General features: G+C 45.1%; 1 protein-coding gene across 1 annotated transcript; it reads left to right on the forward strand.

Moving 5' to 3' along the window:
* Window positions 1-3041: 3041 nt before the first annotated feature.
* LOC141075608 (gastrula zinc finger protein XlCGF66.1-like) lies at window positions 3042-14763 on the forward strand. The gene is made up of 4 exons (XM_073562716.1): window positions 3042-3185; window positions 3315-3494; window positions 14169-14292; window positions 14376-14763. The coding sequence occupies exons 1-4, from the start codon at window positions 3108-3110 to the stop codon at window positions 14516-14518; spliced, it is 525 nt and encodes a 174-aa protein (XP_073418817.1). The 5' UTR covers window positions 3042-3107; the 3' UTR covers window positions 14519-14763.
* Window positions 14764-16767: the final 2004 nt, after the last annotated feature.

Below are 16767 nucleotides of genomic sequence, written 5' to 3' on the forward strand. Positions count from 1 at the left end.
CTGTCTTCACAAAATTAGCACGATGTCCTGTCCTTTCACGATTCTCGTGTTTTCTGGCAAAATCAAGGGATTGCGCACATTCCAATAAAGAATCTTTTTGTGACGCAATAACACGAGATGCAGGATTTAAAAACCAAAATTTGCTTACAAAACTCCTTATGAGGGACTGTGTTTTGACATTCTCACTCAGCATTTTGTACAGACGTTCATATATGGACATAAACGTGAAAGTACATTCCTTCTGACCAATCCTTAATTTTTGAAGAATATCAATATCTGGATAATTTTCATTTGATGAACAAAAAATAAGACTTTGTAACCTGTCCTTATCATTTAAATTCTCATGAGTTTCACCAGATAACTTTAAAGTCAATCTCCTAGCAAAGTTTGCAGGGATCCACATTTTGAACAACTGATTCTTCTCCTCATTAGATAAATCAAATTTGTCAGCACAGCTTTCAAAAACCCCAGAGTTTCTACAAACATGGATTTTGTTATCATATGCAGGAATGATTTTGCATATTTTTAGCAAATTTTTCCTTACTTTACTTCGGATTTGGGCCTGTGAGTCGTCTATTTTTAGTGGTCCGTCTTTCCCTTGTACGTCCTCTACGTCAGTTCTGAAGTCTCCTCCTACTCCTCCATCTTGTTCCACGTCTGCAAGGTCACCTTGAATGGCTGCTGCTACTATTTGCCTTTCATCATGAAACTGCTTTTCTACATTACAATGTATCTCGGGAACATCACTATTTTCCTTCACACAATCATTTTTAGATTTCTCTGACACAGATCTATGATATATATCTACCATCAGTAGAATATTTTTTAATCTCTCTCTTTCTCTATTGAAAAACTTAGAATCTAACTTCTGATTCTCCAGTTCACACTCTGCATATAAGCTAAGCCATAATACTTCTGGATTAGACTTGTCTACAGACTTAAATTTCAATTTACTCTGCTTAGCAAGAGAATTAATGACATCCATTTTATTTCTCTTACCTTGCAATGTCTCAGCTTGTTCCTTTGATGGACAACGCTGGGCACTTGTCTTCACACGTCTGGCTTCAGCACGTCTGGCACTTGTAGTACTTCTCAATCTATCTGGCACTTCTTAGTCCTCACTTCTAGGTTCTGTCTGATTCTTGTGAGTAGTGGAGTTCCTGATAACTTGCACATATGACTGATGTTAGCAAAGTTCAATCCCCCTTTTGGCAAGTTGAGGGAAATCCGCAAAAAAAATACAAAAATTCAGATCTGGCTGGCTCTCCAATGTAAAATAATGTGAGTCTTGTAAAATACTTAGGACTAGTTACCAGATAAAAATATAGTGGTTTATTTGGATTCTTCCATCAAAGAAAAGATTATTACAGAAAAACATAAAAATAGGTGAAAGAGAGATTGTCCATTAGTTCATAGCAAAAGCTTGTCACCTTCTTTCTCTGGGATTGCAAATGGTAAAATGGCCTCTGTGTCTCTTAGGCTTCTTCGTAGTAAAGTTATATACCAGCTGTTCAGTTATGTCCGTGCAGAGATGACATCTTGCGTCTGTGTCTCATGATGGTGAGGGAAGGAGCGAGCGACCTCTACAGTTAGCCATGAATTATATATGTCTCTTGAAGCACGTGATCTCGGTATATATGGAGTTTGACATTTACCACTTGCTAAAATAGCACATGCAGTGTCAGTGGAAGGCAATGTCCCGTACAGAACTGAGTCTTATACGAAATTAACGGATTATTAATATTTAACACTCCCCCATACACACAAATATTCCAGCTTTCCTGTGGTCTGTATGAGAGAGTCGCCTCCAGACTCCTCTAGAGGAGGATTATCTACAGGAAGAACAAACGGATTATCCTCTGAAATTCAGGATGTCAGATCCTTCTCTGCCCTGACATCATCTGTCGGGAGGCCCCCAAATACATTGTATGGTCGGCCAAACCCCCCGAAATCAGTGCTTTCATGGAACTTTAGTCTACTGTGTATGGGGGGTTATAAGGTAACTTATTGGACGCTGCCTCTAGCCCGGCCTAATAGACCTTCATACATTGCAGCCCAGACCCCATTATTAGGCATGTAAGTATCGGAGTAACTAGGCCGCCCCATACTATCGAGTACTTGGAGACGGGGGGGCATTCAGCCAAACTCTGTCACACCTTCTTAGATGTCATGTTTGCTTTTCACAGCAGCAAGTGGTTAAACTGTCAGGGTTTTTGTTGATGCCTCATCTGTGTCGTCCCTGCGGTGTACATCTATGTTCTGGGGCCCAAAAAGATTAATATCTTTTTAATAAATGTTTAACATGTTAAAATTTATAAAATGTGTCTTCTGCTTTTTACATATTTTTTTGCTTCTTACAAGAATTGTTGGAGGCAATTTTCTTTAGAAACATTTTAATATCGTCTTTTTCTGGAGTTTTTCCTGTAATATAGGAAAGCCTAAGGCCAGAAATAAACCCCATAAATCACTGTACATGGAGACTTTGGGATCAGATCATTTCTGTCCGTTGTGTTTGTGAAAACAAAAAATCTTTTCTAAAAGCCTCAAACTTCTGTGTGTGACTCAGAGCTGAGATCTAACGTGATTGAAGATTCCAGTGCAGGGAAGACGGGAAACCTTCATATAGACGGCCGGTGGGGATGGAGTCAGTGACCGACTCTGGACAAATCTGCTTCTAGAGCCGCAGTATAAGATGAAAATGTCGTCCTCATCATGAAGGAGTTATTTCTCATGTCGCGTGTAATGAATCTCTCCTGCAGTATTGCTAATGCCGATTCCAGGGTCGGTAAATGAGACGAGAATTAGCGTTATGGAAGATGAGTCTATGAGGAACGTGTTCAGCTGCCGACTCCGAGGAGGAAACTGCTTGTTGCCTGTGGCCTAAATATATAGGTTTTATTAGTAGATGTCAGGGGAGAAAACTAAACCCTGTAAATTAATAAATCTCCTCATATGTTTCCCTTATTATCTCCAGTAATTGTATTATTACACAGGATTCTTATGATGTTACATTGGATCATCTTCTTCTCATTCAGGTCTCTACAATATCGGATCCTCTCAGTGAAGATCTTCTATAGAAGAGAATATTCCTGATTTACCCATCAAGGATGGATATGGACAGAGACAAGATGGCGGAGAGGATGTTACACCTCACCCTAGAGATCCTCTTCCGTCTCACTGGAGAGGTGAGAGATTCTGATGACATCACATTACATCATTCTTATCTATGGGAATAACAGATGGACAGAACTGGAGAGGTGAGGACTCTGGAAATGTCTGTCGTGAGATTTATTAATGTGTCTCTCTATAACCAGGATTACACAGTGGTGAAGAAGACCTCTAGTGATCGCTGTCAGGACCCTGTGCCTGAGGGATGGGGAAGACCCCTGAGCCCAATCACAGGGCCTCCACCTCACCCCCTGATCCATGAGGACATCAATCACCAGAAGAACCTAGACCTCATCTACAAGATGTTTGAGCTGCTGTCTGGAGAGGTGACACTGCTGGGAATGCTGGGACATTATTATTATTATTATTTATTTATAGAGCACCATTGATTCCATGGTGCTGTACATGAGAAGGGGTTACATACAAATTACAGATATCACTTACAGTAAGCAAACTGACAATGACAGACTGATACAGAGGGGAGAGAGGACCCTTCCCTTTCGGGCTTACATGCTACAGGATGGTGGGGAAGGAGACAGTAGGTTTGGGGGGTGGCAGCAGCTCCAGTGATGGTTAGGCGGTAGCTCTAGTAGTGGTGAGGAGGCAGAGGGGATCATTGCAGGCTGTAGGCTTTTTTGAAGAGGTGGGTTTTCAGGTTCCGTCTGAAGGATCCGAGTGTGGTTGATAGCCGGACGTGTTAGGGCAGGGAATTCTAGAGGATGGGGGCTATTCGGGAGAAGTCTTAGAAGCGGTTGGGTGAGGAGTGGAGGAGAGAAGGCGGTCTTGGGAGGACCAGAGATTACGTGAGGGAAGGTATCGGTAGATTAGTTCAGAGATATATGGAGGAGACAGGTTATAGATGGCCTTGTAGGTCAGTATAAGTAATTTGAATTGGATACGCTGAGTGAATGGAAGCCAGTGAAGAGATTCGCAGAGGGGAGAAGCGGAGGAGTAGTGAGGAGAGAGATGAATTAGTCTGGCGGCAGAGTTAAGGATGGACTGCAGAGGTGCAAGGGTGTTAGCAAGGAAGCCACAGAAAAGGATGTTGCAAAAATCGAGGCGGGAGATGATGAGGGCATGCACAAGTAGTTTAGTAGATTGAGGGTTGACGAAGGGACGGATTCTGGAAATATTTTTGAGCTGGAGGCGGCAGGAGTTGGAGAGAGCTTGGATGTGCGGTTTGAAGGACAGGGCAGAGTCAAGGGTTACTCCGAGGCAGCGGACCTCCGGTAGGGGGGAAAGCGTGATGTCAATTTTTATAGAAAGGTCGGGTAAGGAAGATCTGTGAGATGGGGGAAAGATGATTAGTTCAGATTTGTCCACATTGAGTTTGAGGAAGCGAGAGGAGAAGAAGGAGAATATGGCTTATAGACACTCCGGGATTCTGGAGAGCAGAGAGGTGACATCTGGGCCAGAGAGGTAGATCTGAGTATCATCGGCATAAAGGTGGTACTGGAATCTGTGGGACTTTATGAGTTGCCTCAGGCCAAGTGTATAGATTGGGAAGAGTAGGGGTCCTAGAACAGAGCCATGGGGGACTCCAACAGAGAGAGGGTGGGATGAGGAGGTAGTGTGGGAGTGGGAGACACTGAATGTGCAGTTGGAGAGGTATGAGGAGATCCAGGATAGGGCGAGGTCTTTGATGCCGAAGGAGGAGAGGATCTGTAGTAGGAGGAAGTGGTCAACTGTGTTGAAAGCAGAGGACAGGTCTAGAAGGAGGAGTATAGAGTATTGTCCGTTAGCTTTGGCTGTAAGTAAGTCGTTAGTAATTTTGGTCAGGGCTGTCTCATTGGATTGATGGGGGTGGAAACCACATTGTAGATTGTCAAAGAGCAAGTTAAATGAGAGGTGGGAGGAAAGTTTATCTTGGACATGCAGCTCAAGGAGTTTAGAAGCGAATGGGAGCAGCGATATTGGGCGATAGCTGGACGTGGCTGTTGGGTCGAGGGTTGGCTTTTTAAGGATAGGCGTGATTGTGGCATGTTTGAAAGCAGAAGGAAAGGTACCAGAAGTTAGTGATAGGTTGAAGAGGTGGGTTAAGGATGGGATAAGTGTGGTGGTGAGGTTGGGAGGAGGTGGGATGGCATAGGGTCAAGTGCACAAGTGGTAAGGTGTGATTTGGAAAGAAGATGAGCAAGCTCCCCTTCAGTGATGTTAGATAGGGAGGTTATGGGGTTTGGGCATTGGTCTGGTGTGCAAAGGGGTTGTGGTGGTTGAGCAATAAAGACATGCTGTGTTTGGTCTATCTTGGTTTTTTAAAGTGCGCGCAAAGTCCTCGGCAGAGATGAGGGAGGTTGGAGGGGGCAGTGGTGGGCAGAGGAGGGAGTTAAAAGTATTGAACAACTGTTTGGGGTTGTGGGATAAGAAAGATACAAGGAATGTAAAGTAGGCCTGTTTAGCAGAGGTGAGAGCTGATTTGAATGCAAGTGTTGCTTGTTTGAGTGCAGTGAAGTCGTCTTGGGAATGTGTTTTCTTCCATTGCCGTTCTGCAATTCTGTATGCTTGCCGAAGCTTTTTGGTGGTATTATTGTGCCAGGGTTGTCTGTTGATTCGTCGCACTCTGTTAGGCATGACAGGGGCGACTGTTATGATTGGGCCACCGAGGAGGAGAGCAGGCCCTAGCTAAGCCACAGAAAACCAGAGAGGTTGGTAACTAACTGGATTGCAGACCCCTGATCCTATCCACACAACTAGCAGTAGCCGTGGAGCGTACCTACGATGATCCTAGACGCCTCGACACAGCCGGAGAACTAAATAAGCCTAAAGCAAGAAAGGGGAAATCTAAACCGCCCCAGAGCAGACCCCAAAGGAATAGATAGCCCCCAAACATATATTGTCGGTGAGACAAGATGAAAACACAAATGCAGGTAGGAAAATAGACTGAGCAAACAATGGGGCCCACACTAACTAGACAGGACAGGAAAGGAAAGACACTGTCTGCAATCACGCAAAAAACACTGCAAAAAATGCCCAACACGTCTGATAGAAAAATACTGAAGTCACTAGACTTCGCCCACTATATTAGCACTCTGGTATATTCTGAAAGCAGAGCAAAAAGAGGCCAAAGTAACATAGGGATGGAAATTCAGCACAGCCCCCGCCGGGGCTGGCTGACCACAACTGTTGTAAATTTGCTTTCTGGCCTGCTTTTGAGTACCCTAGGATCTGCGGTGCCTCCTGAGGTTTTAGTTCACCAGCCTGTTATGAGTTCATTTTCCCCTTCACCATTGAGGTCTGATGAACTCCCTCTTCTGGTGAAGGAAGGTAGTGAGGCTGATTACCAAGCACCTGAGCTGGGAGAGGATGACTGGGCGACGGGGATCTCTGACTGGATATAAGGCAGCCGACGCCCTTCTGCTTCGCTGGTGGCTTCTCTGTGGAATTCTAAGAGACCAGTCTGAATCCTGCTCCTCAAAAGCTAAGTTTTCTGCTTTGCCTTTTTGCATTTGTGTCTTGGTTTTAGTTTGCCTTGCTTTTCTGGATTCTGCCATTCCCTGCTGGGGTGAGCTGAATCCCTTTTTGTCGCTTTGCTCTGTCTTCAGAAAATACCTGAGTACTGACATAGTCTTTTTGAAGCCTAGCGTCTTCAGGGCCATTTTCCCTGTCAGTCTGTTGGCTATGATTTTGATAGGGTTTTTCGCGGATTGCAGACAGCAGCTTTCCTATCCTGTCCTATCTAGTTAGCTTGGGCCCCATCATTTGCTAAGTCTATCTTTCTATCTGTGTTAGTGTTTTTTCTTCTTGCTTCACCGTCATTATAAGTTGGGGGCTGCCTATTGCTTTGGGGTCTGCTCTGGGGCAGTTTAGATTTCTCTTTCTGTCTTTAGGCTAGACAGTTCTCCAGCTGTGATCGAGGGATCTAGGGCATCGTAGGAACCCCCCACGGCTACTGCTAGTCGTTGTTGATAGGTTCAGGGGTCTGCAATCCGATAGCTGCCAACTTCTCTGGTTTTCTGGACTTAGCTAGCATTTCTGTTTTTGCCTCCTACGGTGACTCATTCATAACAGAATCACCAGCCATACCGCAGATCCTAGGGTACTCAATAGCAGGAAAGAATTGAAAAAAGAAAAAAAAAAAAGTGTGTATATTTTTTTCCTCTATATCTCTGAGGCCGTAGGGGGAATTTTTTTTCTCTCAATGGAGATAAAGCAATTGTCTGATCGTGTGGAGCAGCTCACTGCTGAAGTGCGGGGAATTTCCGCCTACCTTGCTCATTCACATGCTGCTGAACCAAAGATCCCTACTCCTGATGTGTTTTTTGGGGATCGGTCTAAATTTTTGAATTTCAAAAATAATTGTAAATTATTTTTTGCCTTGAAGCCTAACTCATCAGGGAGCTCCGCGCAGCAGGTTAAAATTGTCATCTCTTTGCTGCGTGGCGATCCTCAGGATTGGGTGTTTTCTTTGAAACCTGATGATCCTAGTCTGACTAATGTGAACGCATTTTTTCAAGCCTTGGGGTTGTTGTATGACGAGCCTAATGCTATTGATCAGGCTGAAAAGACCCTGTTGGCATTGAGCCAGGGTCGAGATTCTGCAGAATTGTACTGTCAAAAATTCCGAAAGTGGGCGGTCCTTACTGCCTGGAATGATAATGCCTTGGCAGCTCTCTTTCGGAAGGGTTTGTCAGAAGCCGTAAAATATGCTATGGTGGGATTTCCTGTTCCCTCTGGTCTGGACGATTCTATGTCATTAGCCATTCAGGTTGATCGGCGTTTACGTGAACGCAGGACTGCACGAGAGGTGTTGCCACCTGTTGAACAAGTGTCTGAACCTATGCAATGTGATAGAGTTTTGTCCAGGGAGCAACGTCAGGAGTTCAGAAAGCGTAATAAGCTGTGTTTTTTTTGTGGAGATGCCTCGCATATTATTTCTGTCTGTCCTAAAGGAGAGAAATGTTTTGCACACACGTTTTCTGTGGGTGGTGTTCAACCTAAGTTTCTTCTGGCAATTACTCTGATCTGCTCCCTGTCCACATTTTCCGCCAAGGCTTTTGTGGATTCGGGAGCAGCCCTGAACCTAATGGACTTGGATTTTGCTAAACATTGTGGATTTCCGATGACGCCTCTGCGGACGCTTATCCCTTTGAGAGGGATTGATGCTACTCCTTTGGCAAAAAATAAACCTCAGTTTTGGACCCAGGTGGTAATGCGGGTCGCCCCAAACCATCAAGAAAATTGCAGATTTTTGGTGTTGCATAATTTGCATGATACCATTGTTCTGGGGTTTCCCTGGTTGCAAATTCATAATCCAGTTTTGGACTGGAAATCTGTGTCTGTGGTGAGTTGGGGTTGTCGGTGTGCCCTTAGTGAGGCTCCGGTTTTTTCCACCTCTCCTCAGTCGCATGATGTTCCTGACTATTTGGCGGACTTTTATGATGTATTTAGTGAGAATGAGTCTGCGTCTTCGCCTCCTCATAGGAGTTATGACTGTGCAATTGAACTGAGCCCGGGGTGTAGATTTCCCAAGGGTCGGCTCTTCAATTTATCTGTACCCGAGCACGAGGCTATGCGATCCTATATTAAGGAGGCATTGGAGAAGGGTCATATTAGACCATCCTCTTCACCATTAGGTGCTGGGTTTTTTTTCGTGGCCAAAAAGGATGGTTCATTAAGGCCTTGTATTGATTATCGTGCCCTCAACAAAATTACTATTAAATATCAGTATCCGTTACCCCTGATTTCGGATCTATTCTCCAGAGTTAAAGGTGCTTGCTGGTTTACCAAGCTTGACCTCAGGGGGCGTATAATCTTATCCGCATTAAGCATGGGGATGAATGGAAGATGGCGTTTAATACTCCAGAGGGACATTTTGAGTACCTGGTGATGCCTTTTGGGCTCACTAATGCCCCTTCTGTCTTCCAGTGCTTCATGAATGACATTTTCTGAGACTTTGTGGATAAATTTTTGCTTATCTATCTGGATGATATTTTGATCTTCTCCAAGGATTGGGATTCTCATGTGGAACATATTCGGACGGTGTTCCGGATCTTGAGGGAGAATTCCCTGTATGTCAAAGGATCGAAATGCCTTTTTGGGGTACAGAGGATTTCATTTTTGGGATTTATTTTGTCTCAGTCAACTATTGAAATGGATCCGGCCAAGGTACAGGCCATTTATGATTGGGTTCAGCCCACTTCTTTGAAGGCCCTTCAGAAGTTTTTGGGTTTTGCTAATTTTTATCGGAAATGTATAGCAAAATTTTCTAGTATTGCCAAGCCATTGACTAATCTGACTAAGAAGGGTGCTGATGTGTTGAATTGGGCTCCGGAGGCTGTTTCTTCCTTTCAGGAGCTGAAGCGAAGATTCACTTCTGCCCCGGTTTTGCGGCAACCTGATGTCTCACTGCCGTTCCAGGTAGAGGTGGACGCTTCTGAGATTGGTGCAGGAGCTGTTTTGTCCCAAAAGGATCCTGTAACATCTAAAATGAATCCCTGTGCTTTCTTTTCCCGAAAATTCTCCCCATCTTAACGTAACTATGATGTGGGGAATCGGGAACTGTTAGCCATGAAATGGGCATTTGAGGAGTGGAGACATTGGTTGGAGGGAGCTAAACATCAAGTCGTGGTCCTCACTGACCACAAGAATTTGATTTACCTGGAGTCGGCCAAACGCTTGAACCCTAGACAGGCTAGATGGGCCTTGTTTTTTACACGTTTTGATTTTGTGGTCTCTTTTCTTCCTGGCACTAAGAATGTCAAGGCTGACGCTCTTTCTAGGAGCTTCTTTGCTGATTCTCCTGTGGTGACCAGGCCTGCTACCATCTTAGGCAAAGGGGTAGTTCTTTCTGCCATCTCGCCCGATTTGAGACGTGCTCTGGAAGAGTTCCAGGAGGACAAACCTGAGCGTTGTCCCAGTGGAAAGTTGTATGTTCCTGACCAGTGGAAGAAGAGAGTGATGTCTGAAGTTCATTGCTCTGCATTGGCTGGTCATCCAGGTATTTTTGGTACTAGAGATCTGGTGAGTCGGTCTTTTTGGTGGCCCGCCTTGTCTCGTGATGTCAGGAATTTTGTGCAGTCCTGTGGGACTTGCACCCGGTCTAAACCTTGTTCTCGCTCTAGTGGGTTGTTGATGCCTTTGCCAGTCCCCAGGAGGCCATGGACCCATATTTCAATGGATTTCATCTCTGATATGCCTCTCTCAGAGAATGACTGTTATTTGGGTGATTTGTGTTCTCTAAGATGGTTCATCTTGTACCACTCCCTAAGTTGACATCTTCTTCTGAGTTGGTGCCCCTGTTTTTGCAACAGGTGGTTCGCTTGCACGGGATTCCTGAGAACATTGTATCTGACAGAGGAGTTCAGTTTGTGTCTAGATTTTGGAGGACGTTCTGTTCCAAGCTGGGAATTCAGTTGTCCTTCTCTGCGTTTCACCCTCAGACCAATGGGCAGACGGAGAGAACAAACCAGACCTTGGAGTCGTATTTGAGATGTTTTATTTCCGCTGATCAGGATGATTGGGTTTCATTTTTGCCCTTGGCCGAATTTGCTTTAAATAATAGAGCTAGTTCTGCCACTTTGATGTCACCTTTTTTTTGTAACTTTGGGTTTCATCCTCGATTTTCTTCAGGGCAGGTGGAGCCTTCTGCCTGCCCAGGTGTTGACACTGTGGTGGAGAGAATGCACCAGATCTGGGACCAAGTGGTGGATAAGTTATCTCTCTCCCAGGAAAAGGCCCAGCGGTTTTCCAACCGACATAGGACCGTTGGTCCCCAGTTTAAGGTTGGTGATATGGTTTGGTTATCATCAAAAAGTATCGCTATGAAGGTAGCTTCTCCTAAGTTTAAGCCTAGATTTATTGGGCCTTACAAGATTTTGGAGATCATTAATCTGGTCTCTTTTCGGTTGGCTCTTCCTGTCACATTTAAAATCCATAATGTGTTTCATAAGTCCTTGTTGAAGAGGTTTGTTGAACCAGCAGTTCCTGGGGTGGCACCTCCGGACCCTGTATTGGTTGAAGGTAACATGGAATATGAGGTAGAGAAGATACTGGATTCCCGTCTGGCTAGACGGAGACTCCAGTATTTGGTTAAGTGGAAGGGTTATGGTCAGGAGGATAATTCCTGGGTCTCTGCCTCTGATATTCATGCCAAAAGATTGGTGCGTGCCTTTCATCGGGCTCACCCTGGTCGCCCTGGTGGCGTGGATGAGGGTTCGGTGACCCCTCCTCAAGGGGGAGGTACTGTTATGAGTTCGTTTTCCCCTTCGCCATTGAGGTCTGATGAACTCCCTCTTCTGGTGAAGGAAGGTAGTGAGGCTGATTACCAAGCACCTGAGCTGGGAGAGGATGACTGGGCGACGGGGATCTCTGACTGGATATAAGGCAGCCGATGCCCTTCTGCTTCGCTGGTGGCTTCTCTGTGGAATTCTAGGAGACCAGTCTGATTCCTGCTCCTCAAAAGCTAAGTTTTCTGCTTTGCCTTTTTGCATTTGTGTCTTGGTTTTAGTTTGCCTTGCTTTTCTGGATTCTGCCATTCCCTGCTGGGGTGAGCTGAATTCCTTTTTGTCGCTTTGCTCTGTCTTCAGAAAATACCTGAGTACTGACATAGTCTTTTTGAAGCCTAGCGTCTTCAGGGCCTTTTTCCCTGTCAGTCTGTTGGCTCTTATTTTGATAGGGTTTTTCGCGGATTGCAGACAGCAGCTTTCCTATCCTGTCCTATCTAGTTAGCTTGGGCCCCATCATTTGCTCAATCTATCTTTCTATCTGTGTTAGTGTTTTTTCTTCTTGCTTCACCGTCATTATATGTTGGGGGCTGCCTATTGCTTTGGGGTCTGCTCTGGGGCAGTTTAGATTTCCCTTTCTGTCTTTAGGCTAGGCAGTTCTCCGGCTGTGATCGAGGGGTCTAGGGCATCGTAGGAACCCCCCACGGCTACTGCTAGTTGTTGTTGATAGGTTCAGGGGTCTGCAATCCGATAGCTGCCAACTTCTCTGGTTTTCAGGACTTAGCTAGCATTTCTGTTTTTGCCTCCTATGGTGACTCATTCATAACACCAGCCTAAACCGCAGATCTTAGGGTACTCAAAACCAGGCCAGAAAACGAATTCACAACAGGCGACCAAGTTGATGGCTTATGCAAGAGTGGCATTGTAGAAAGTAGTGGCAGTGTCGTGGAGTGAAGATATGGAGGACAGTGGTAGAATAGAGTCAGAGAGTATGCGAGTGTCTAGATGTGTGTGGTTTCTGCGGGGGTGCGCATGCTTCTGGACATCGGTGACAGGTGAGGAGGACAGGGATGAGAAAGTGAGTAGATGGTGGTCAGATAAAAGGAGATGGGAGGTGGTGAAGTTAGAAAGAGAGCAGAGACGGGTGAAGGCCAGGTCTAATGTATGTATGTCCGTCTGTGTGGGTGGCTGAGGAGGACCACTGAGTAAGTCCAAAAGATGAAGTAAGGGACAGGAGTTTGGAGGCTGCTGAATGGTGGGTGTCAATGGGGATGTTGAAGCCACCCATGATGATGGTGGGAATGTCAGCAGAGAGAAAGTGAAGGAGCCAGGTGGAGAATTGGTCAATGAAGGCAGTGGTCGGGCCTGGAGGTCGGTATATGACGGCCACTTGGAGGTTGGAGGGAGAGTAGATGCGGACAGAGTGGACTTCAAAAAAGGGGAGGACAAGGCAGGGAAGAGGTGGGATTGGGTTGAAGGTGCAGTTGGAAGAAAGGAGAAGGCCCACTCCTCCGCCATGTCTGTTGCCAGGGCGAGGAGTATGGATGAAGTGGAGGCCGCCGTATCCTAGCACAGCAGGAGAGGCTGTGTCGGAGGGTGTCAGCCATGTTTCGGTGAGGCCAAGGAAGGAAAAATTACGAGAGGTAAAGAGGTCGTGAATCACATGGAGTTTATTGCAGACGGAGTGATCCAAAGAGTGGGAGCAGGGTGGTGGGTGTCAAGGGCACGGATTTGAGGTGGGAAAGATTTCTGGTGTTTGTGTTGGTTTGGGAACGATAGAAGGGGGTAATGATGGGAGGTATGGGCTGTGGGGGTCCAGGGTTGGGAGATATGTCACCAGCAGTGAGGAGAAGCAGAGAGAGGGAGAGCATATGGGAGAAGGAGGGTGGGTGGCTTGCTTTGTATTTTATTAGGAGAGCTCTGAGGTCAGGTGGGGAGGCAAGAGGGAAGGAGAGATTATTATTTGGTTAGCGGGTGCTGGGGTTTGAGGATAGCGAAGGCGAGTAAGGAGTAGTAGAGTCAAAATTGTTAGTGCATATGTCAGCATGGTGATAGTAATTTAGAAGGCAAAAGAAATTTAGAACATGTAAACGCAGCGGTTAGTCGTACCTTCTGGTCACCTCAGGCTCATTTCAGATGTTATCCTTAGAAAACATCCTTGCAATGACAGACCTCTAAGTCTGAATTTATACTAACTTAACAGCATATGAAAGGGCCCAGGTGTGATCAGAAAGGGAGACTGGATGCAGACACAGGAGACGATTAATTAAAGTCACAAGAGGAAATGCAAAGGGAGATAGTATTGCAGCCATAACATATACGAGTGATAGCAGACAGATACAGGGGTGATTGGGGTTCAAGAAAGATGGGTGATGATGGTATTGCAGCCGGGACACATACCATTGATAGCAGACAGATACAGGGGTGATTGGGGTTCAGGAAAGATGGGTGATGATGATATTGCAGCCAGGACACATACCATTGATAGCAGACAGATACTGGGGTGATTGGGATTTCGGAAAGATGGGTGATGATGGTATTGCAGCCGGGACACATACCATTGATAGCAGACAGATACGGGGTGATTGGGGTTCAGGAAAGATGGGTGATGATGGTATTGCAGCCAGAACACATACCTGTGCATGAAGCAGATCGATTGTCAGAGTGATAGTAATAGTGAAGCATAGTAATAATAATAATGAAGCATCTATAGCAGGGAGTCATTTTCAGGCATATTTCAGATGTTATCCTTAGAACGACATCCTTGGAATGACAGACTGACATTATACAGTATGCTATGAAAGGATTGGGGGATGACGGTATCATTGTATGTGTCAGGTTCCTATAAGGTGTCAGGATGTCGCTGTCTATTTCTCCATGGAGGAGTGGGAGTATTTAGAAGGCCACAAAGATCAGTACAAGAACGTCATAATGGAGGTTCCCCAGCCCCTCACATCTCCAGGTAATAGACAGGACTAAATACACACGGCCTATAATTATCTGTATGTAGAGAATGAATTCAATCCCTGTATGTGTTTCCTCCAGATCTATCCAGTAAGAGGACAACATCAGAGAGATGTCCCCGTCCTCTTCTTCCACAGGACTGTAACCAAGAAGATCCCAGTGCTCCTCAGGATCATCAGGTAGATGGAGAGAAGGTGTCAGGAGATCTCCGCTATGATGTGTAGATGGCTGTGAAGGTCTTGTGCTCAGTCTTGTTTTATCCACCAGTATTATATGTTTTATACTTTATAGAAAGTTGTACATTTAACTCTGCTAAGCTGTGACTGTTCAGTCTTTATAGCTGCAAGCTGAGTGTAATCATGGCCACTGCACTCTGTAAACCTACTCTTATGATTTCAAGGGACGATTTATTATTCTGGAATCATCCGCAATTTCTCATGGACTCCCCTTCTTGGAGCATGATTGCTAATTCAACAATTGAGTACATAAAATCCATTACTTCTGTGAAACCTGTGGAGGTGTACTGCAAGAGAGGTAGGAGAGGAGGCGTCCTGGCACGCCTTCAGACGAGAGGGTCCAGAACAGCTCTTCCTTCACTCCACTTGGCTAATGTCCGTTCCTTATCTAACAAAATGGAGGATCTGAGCTTACTTTGTAACATGAGATCTGATATGGCCAATTCAGCTGCTCTTTGTTTTACTGAGACCTGGTTGAATGAGACCATCCCTGATTGCAGTCTGGATCTACCTGGTTTTGTTATCTACAGAGCTGACCGTGATTGTGTAGCTTCAGGTAAACAAAGGGGGGGTGAGGTATGTCTCTACATCAACACTAGCTGGTGCTGTGATGTTAACATACTGGGAAAAAGTTGCTCTCCAGATCTAGAGTACCTTGCACTCCATTTTAGACCTTTTTACTCTCCAAGAGAGTTTTCATCTATGGTTCTGGTTGCAGTATATATTCCCCCTCAAGCATCTGTTAAAGCTGCTATTGGTGAATTAGCTTGCAAAATATCAGAATGGGAGAAAGGATCTCCAGAAGCATTTGTGATCGTAATGGGGGACTTTAACAAAGGAAAACTCAACCTGGATCTCCCCAAATTTACTCAACATATAAACTGCTTCACGAGAGAGAACAATACGCTTGTCACTGCTATACAGTCATAAAAGGGGCCTACAGGGCAGTGAGGAGAGCAGCAGTGGGCTTTTCAGATCATTGTCTAATTCATTTAATTCCAGCCTACAGGCAAAGGTTGAAAACATCCAAACCTACAGTTTATACAAAGAAGACATGGTCTGAGGAGGCAAAATTGCAACTACATGCAGTGTCCTCATATATCCGTTTTTGTGAAGACACGTTTATTCCATCCAAATCTGTCCACTTTCGGGGAAACAACAAGCCGTGGTTTACAAATAAAGTCAGGTTGATCCGTAAGAGAAAAGAGGAGGCTTATAAAGCAGGCGATATTACTGAATTCAAGAAACTTAGGAACTCGCTATCTAAAGAGATCAAGTTAGCCAAACACGAGTATGCAAAGATTCTGGAGGAAAGGTTCTCACCAAAAGATACTAGATCTGCATGGAGAGGATTAAGAGAGGTTACCAATTATAAAAGCCACCCCACTATAGTGAACCCCAGCAGAAGTCTGGCAGCAGAGTTAAATGAATTCTACTGCAGATTTGAGGCAAGCTCTACACACAGTGGCTATTCATCTCTAAGCTCCTCAGTCTGTTCATATAAAGATCATTCATTGTGCAACACCCAAGTAGTGATCTCCGAGGCAGAGGTGATACGCATCCTAAAGGGACTTAAGGTCAAAAAGGCACCTGGCCCTGATGGTGTATCTCCAATGTGTCTGAAAGTATGTGCTACCCAGCTTGCCCCTATACTGACAAATATATACAATGTGTCACTGAAAGAGTGCGTTGTACCTCAGTGATATCCCTGAGGAAGGTGCCAGGAAGGGCGCCAAAACGCGTAGGAGGAAATAAAGGAGTACACTGCTACTACATCTTGCATCCCAGGTGATTTGTGTATTTCGGCTAGCGCGGACTGCAACACACCCTGCTTCCCATTACTCACCTGATAAAATTCACGCAGAAGCTATGGGACCCGCTTCAGTTTGCCTATAAGGAGAATCGTTCGGCAAACGACACTGTCAATCTGGCACTGAAGTACATTTTGGATCATACAGATGAACTGCACTCATATGTCCGGATTCTTTTCATGGACTTTAGCTCAGTGTTCAATACCATTGATCCGAATTTACTTCATAAGAAAATGGTAGCTCTTGGAATCCCTCTCAACTTATGCTTGTGGATTTATAACTTCCTGACAGCCAGGATACAGAGTGTAAAAGTTGGACCATTCACTTCGGACACCTTGGTCACAAACATCAGGGCACCTCAGGGGTGTGTTTTGTCCCCGTTACTGTATTCTCTCTATACGAATGATTGCATCTCTTCAGCAGACT

Source organism: Dendrobates tinctorius, unplaced genomic scaffold, assembly GCF_039654945.1.
Source record: "Dendrobates tinctorius isolate UK_male_01 unplaced genomic scaffold, ASM3965494v1 ptg000366l, whole genome shotgun sequence".
Taxonomy (NCBI): domain Eukaryota; kingdom Metazoa; phylum Chordata; class Amphibia; order Anura; family Dendrobatidae; genus Dendrobates; species Dendrobates tinctorius.

Excerpts from the sequence above, each read along its gene's own strand:
- LOC141075608 (XM_073562716.1), top strand. The coding sequence starts at position 3,108 with ATGGATATGGACAGAGACAAGATGGCGGAGAGGATGTTACACCTCACC. Across the intron at positions 3,186-3,314 it reads TCTTCCGTCTCACTGGAGAG|GATTACACAGTGGTGAAGAA; the intron begins GTGAGAGATTCT and ends CTCTATAACCAG. Across the intron at positions 14,293-14,375 it reads CCAGCCCCTCACATCTCCAG|ATCTATCCAGTAAGAGGACA; the intron begins GTAATAGACAGG and ends TGTTTCCTCCAG.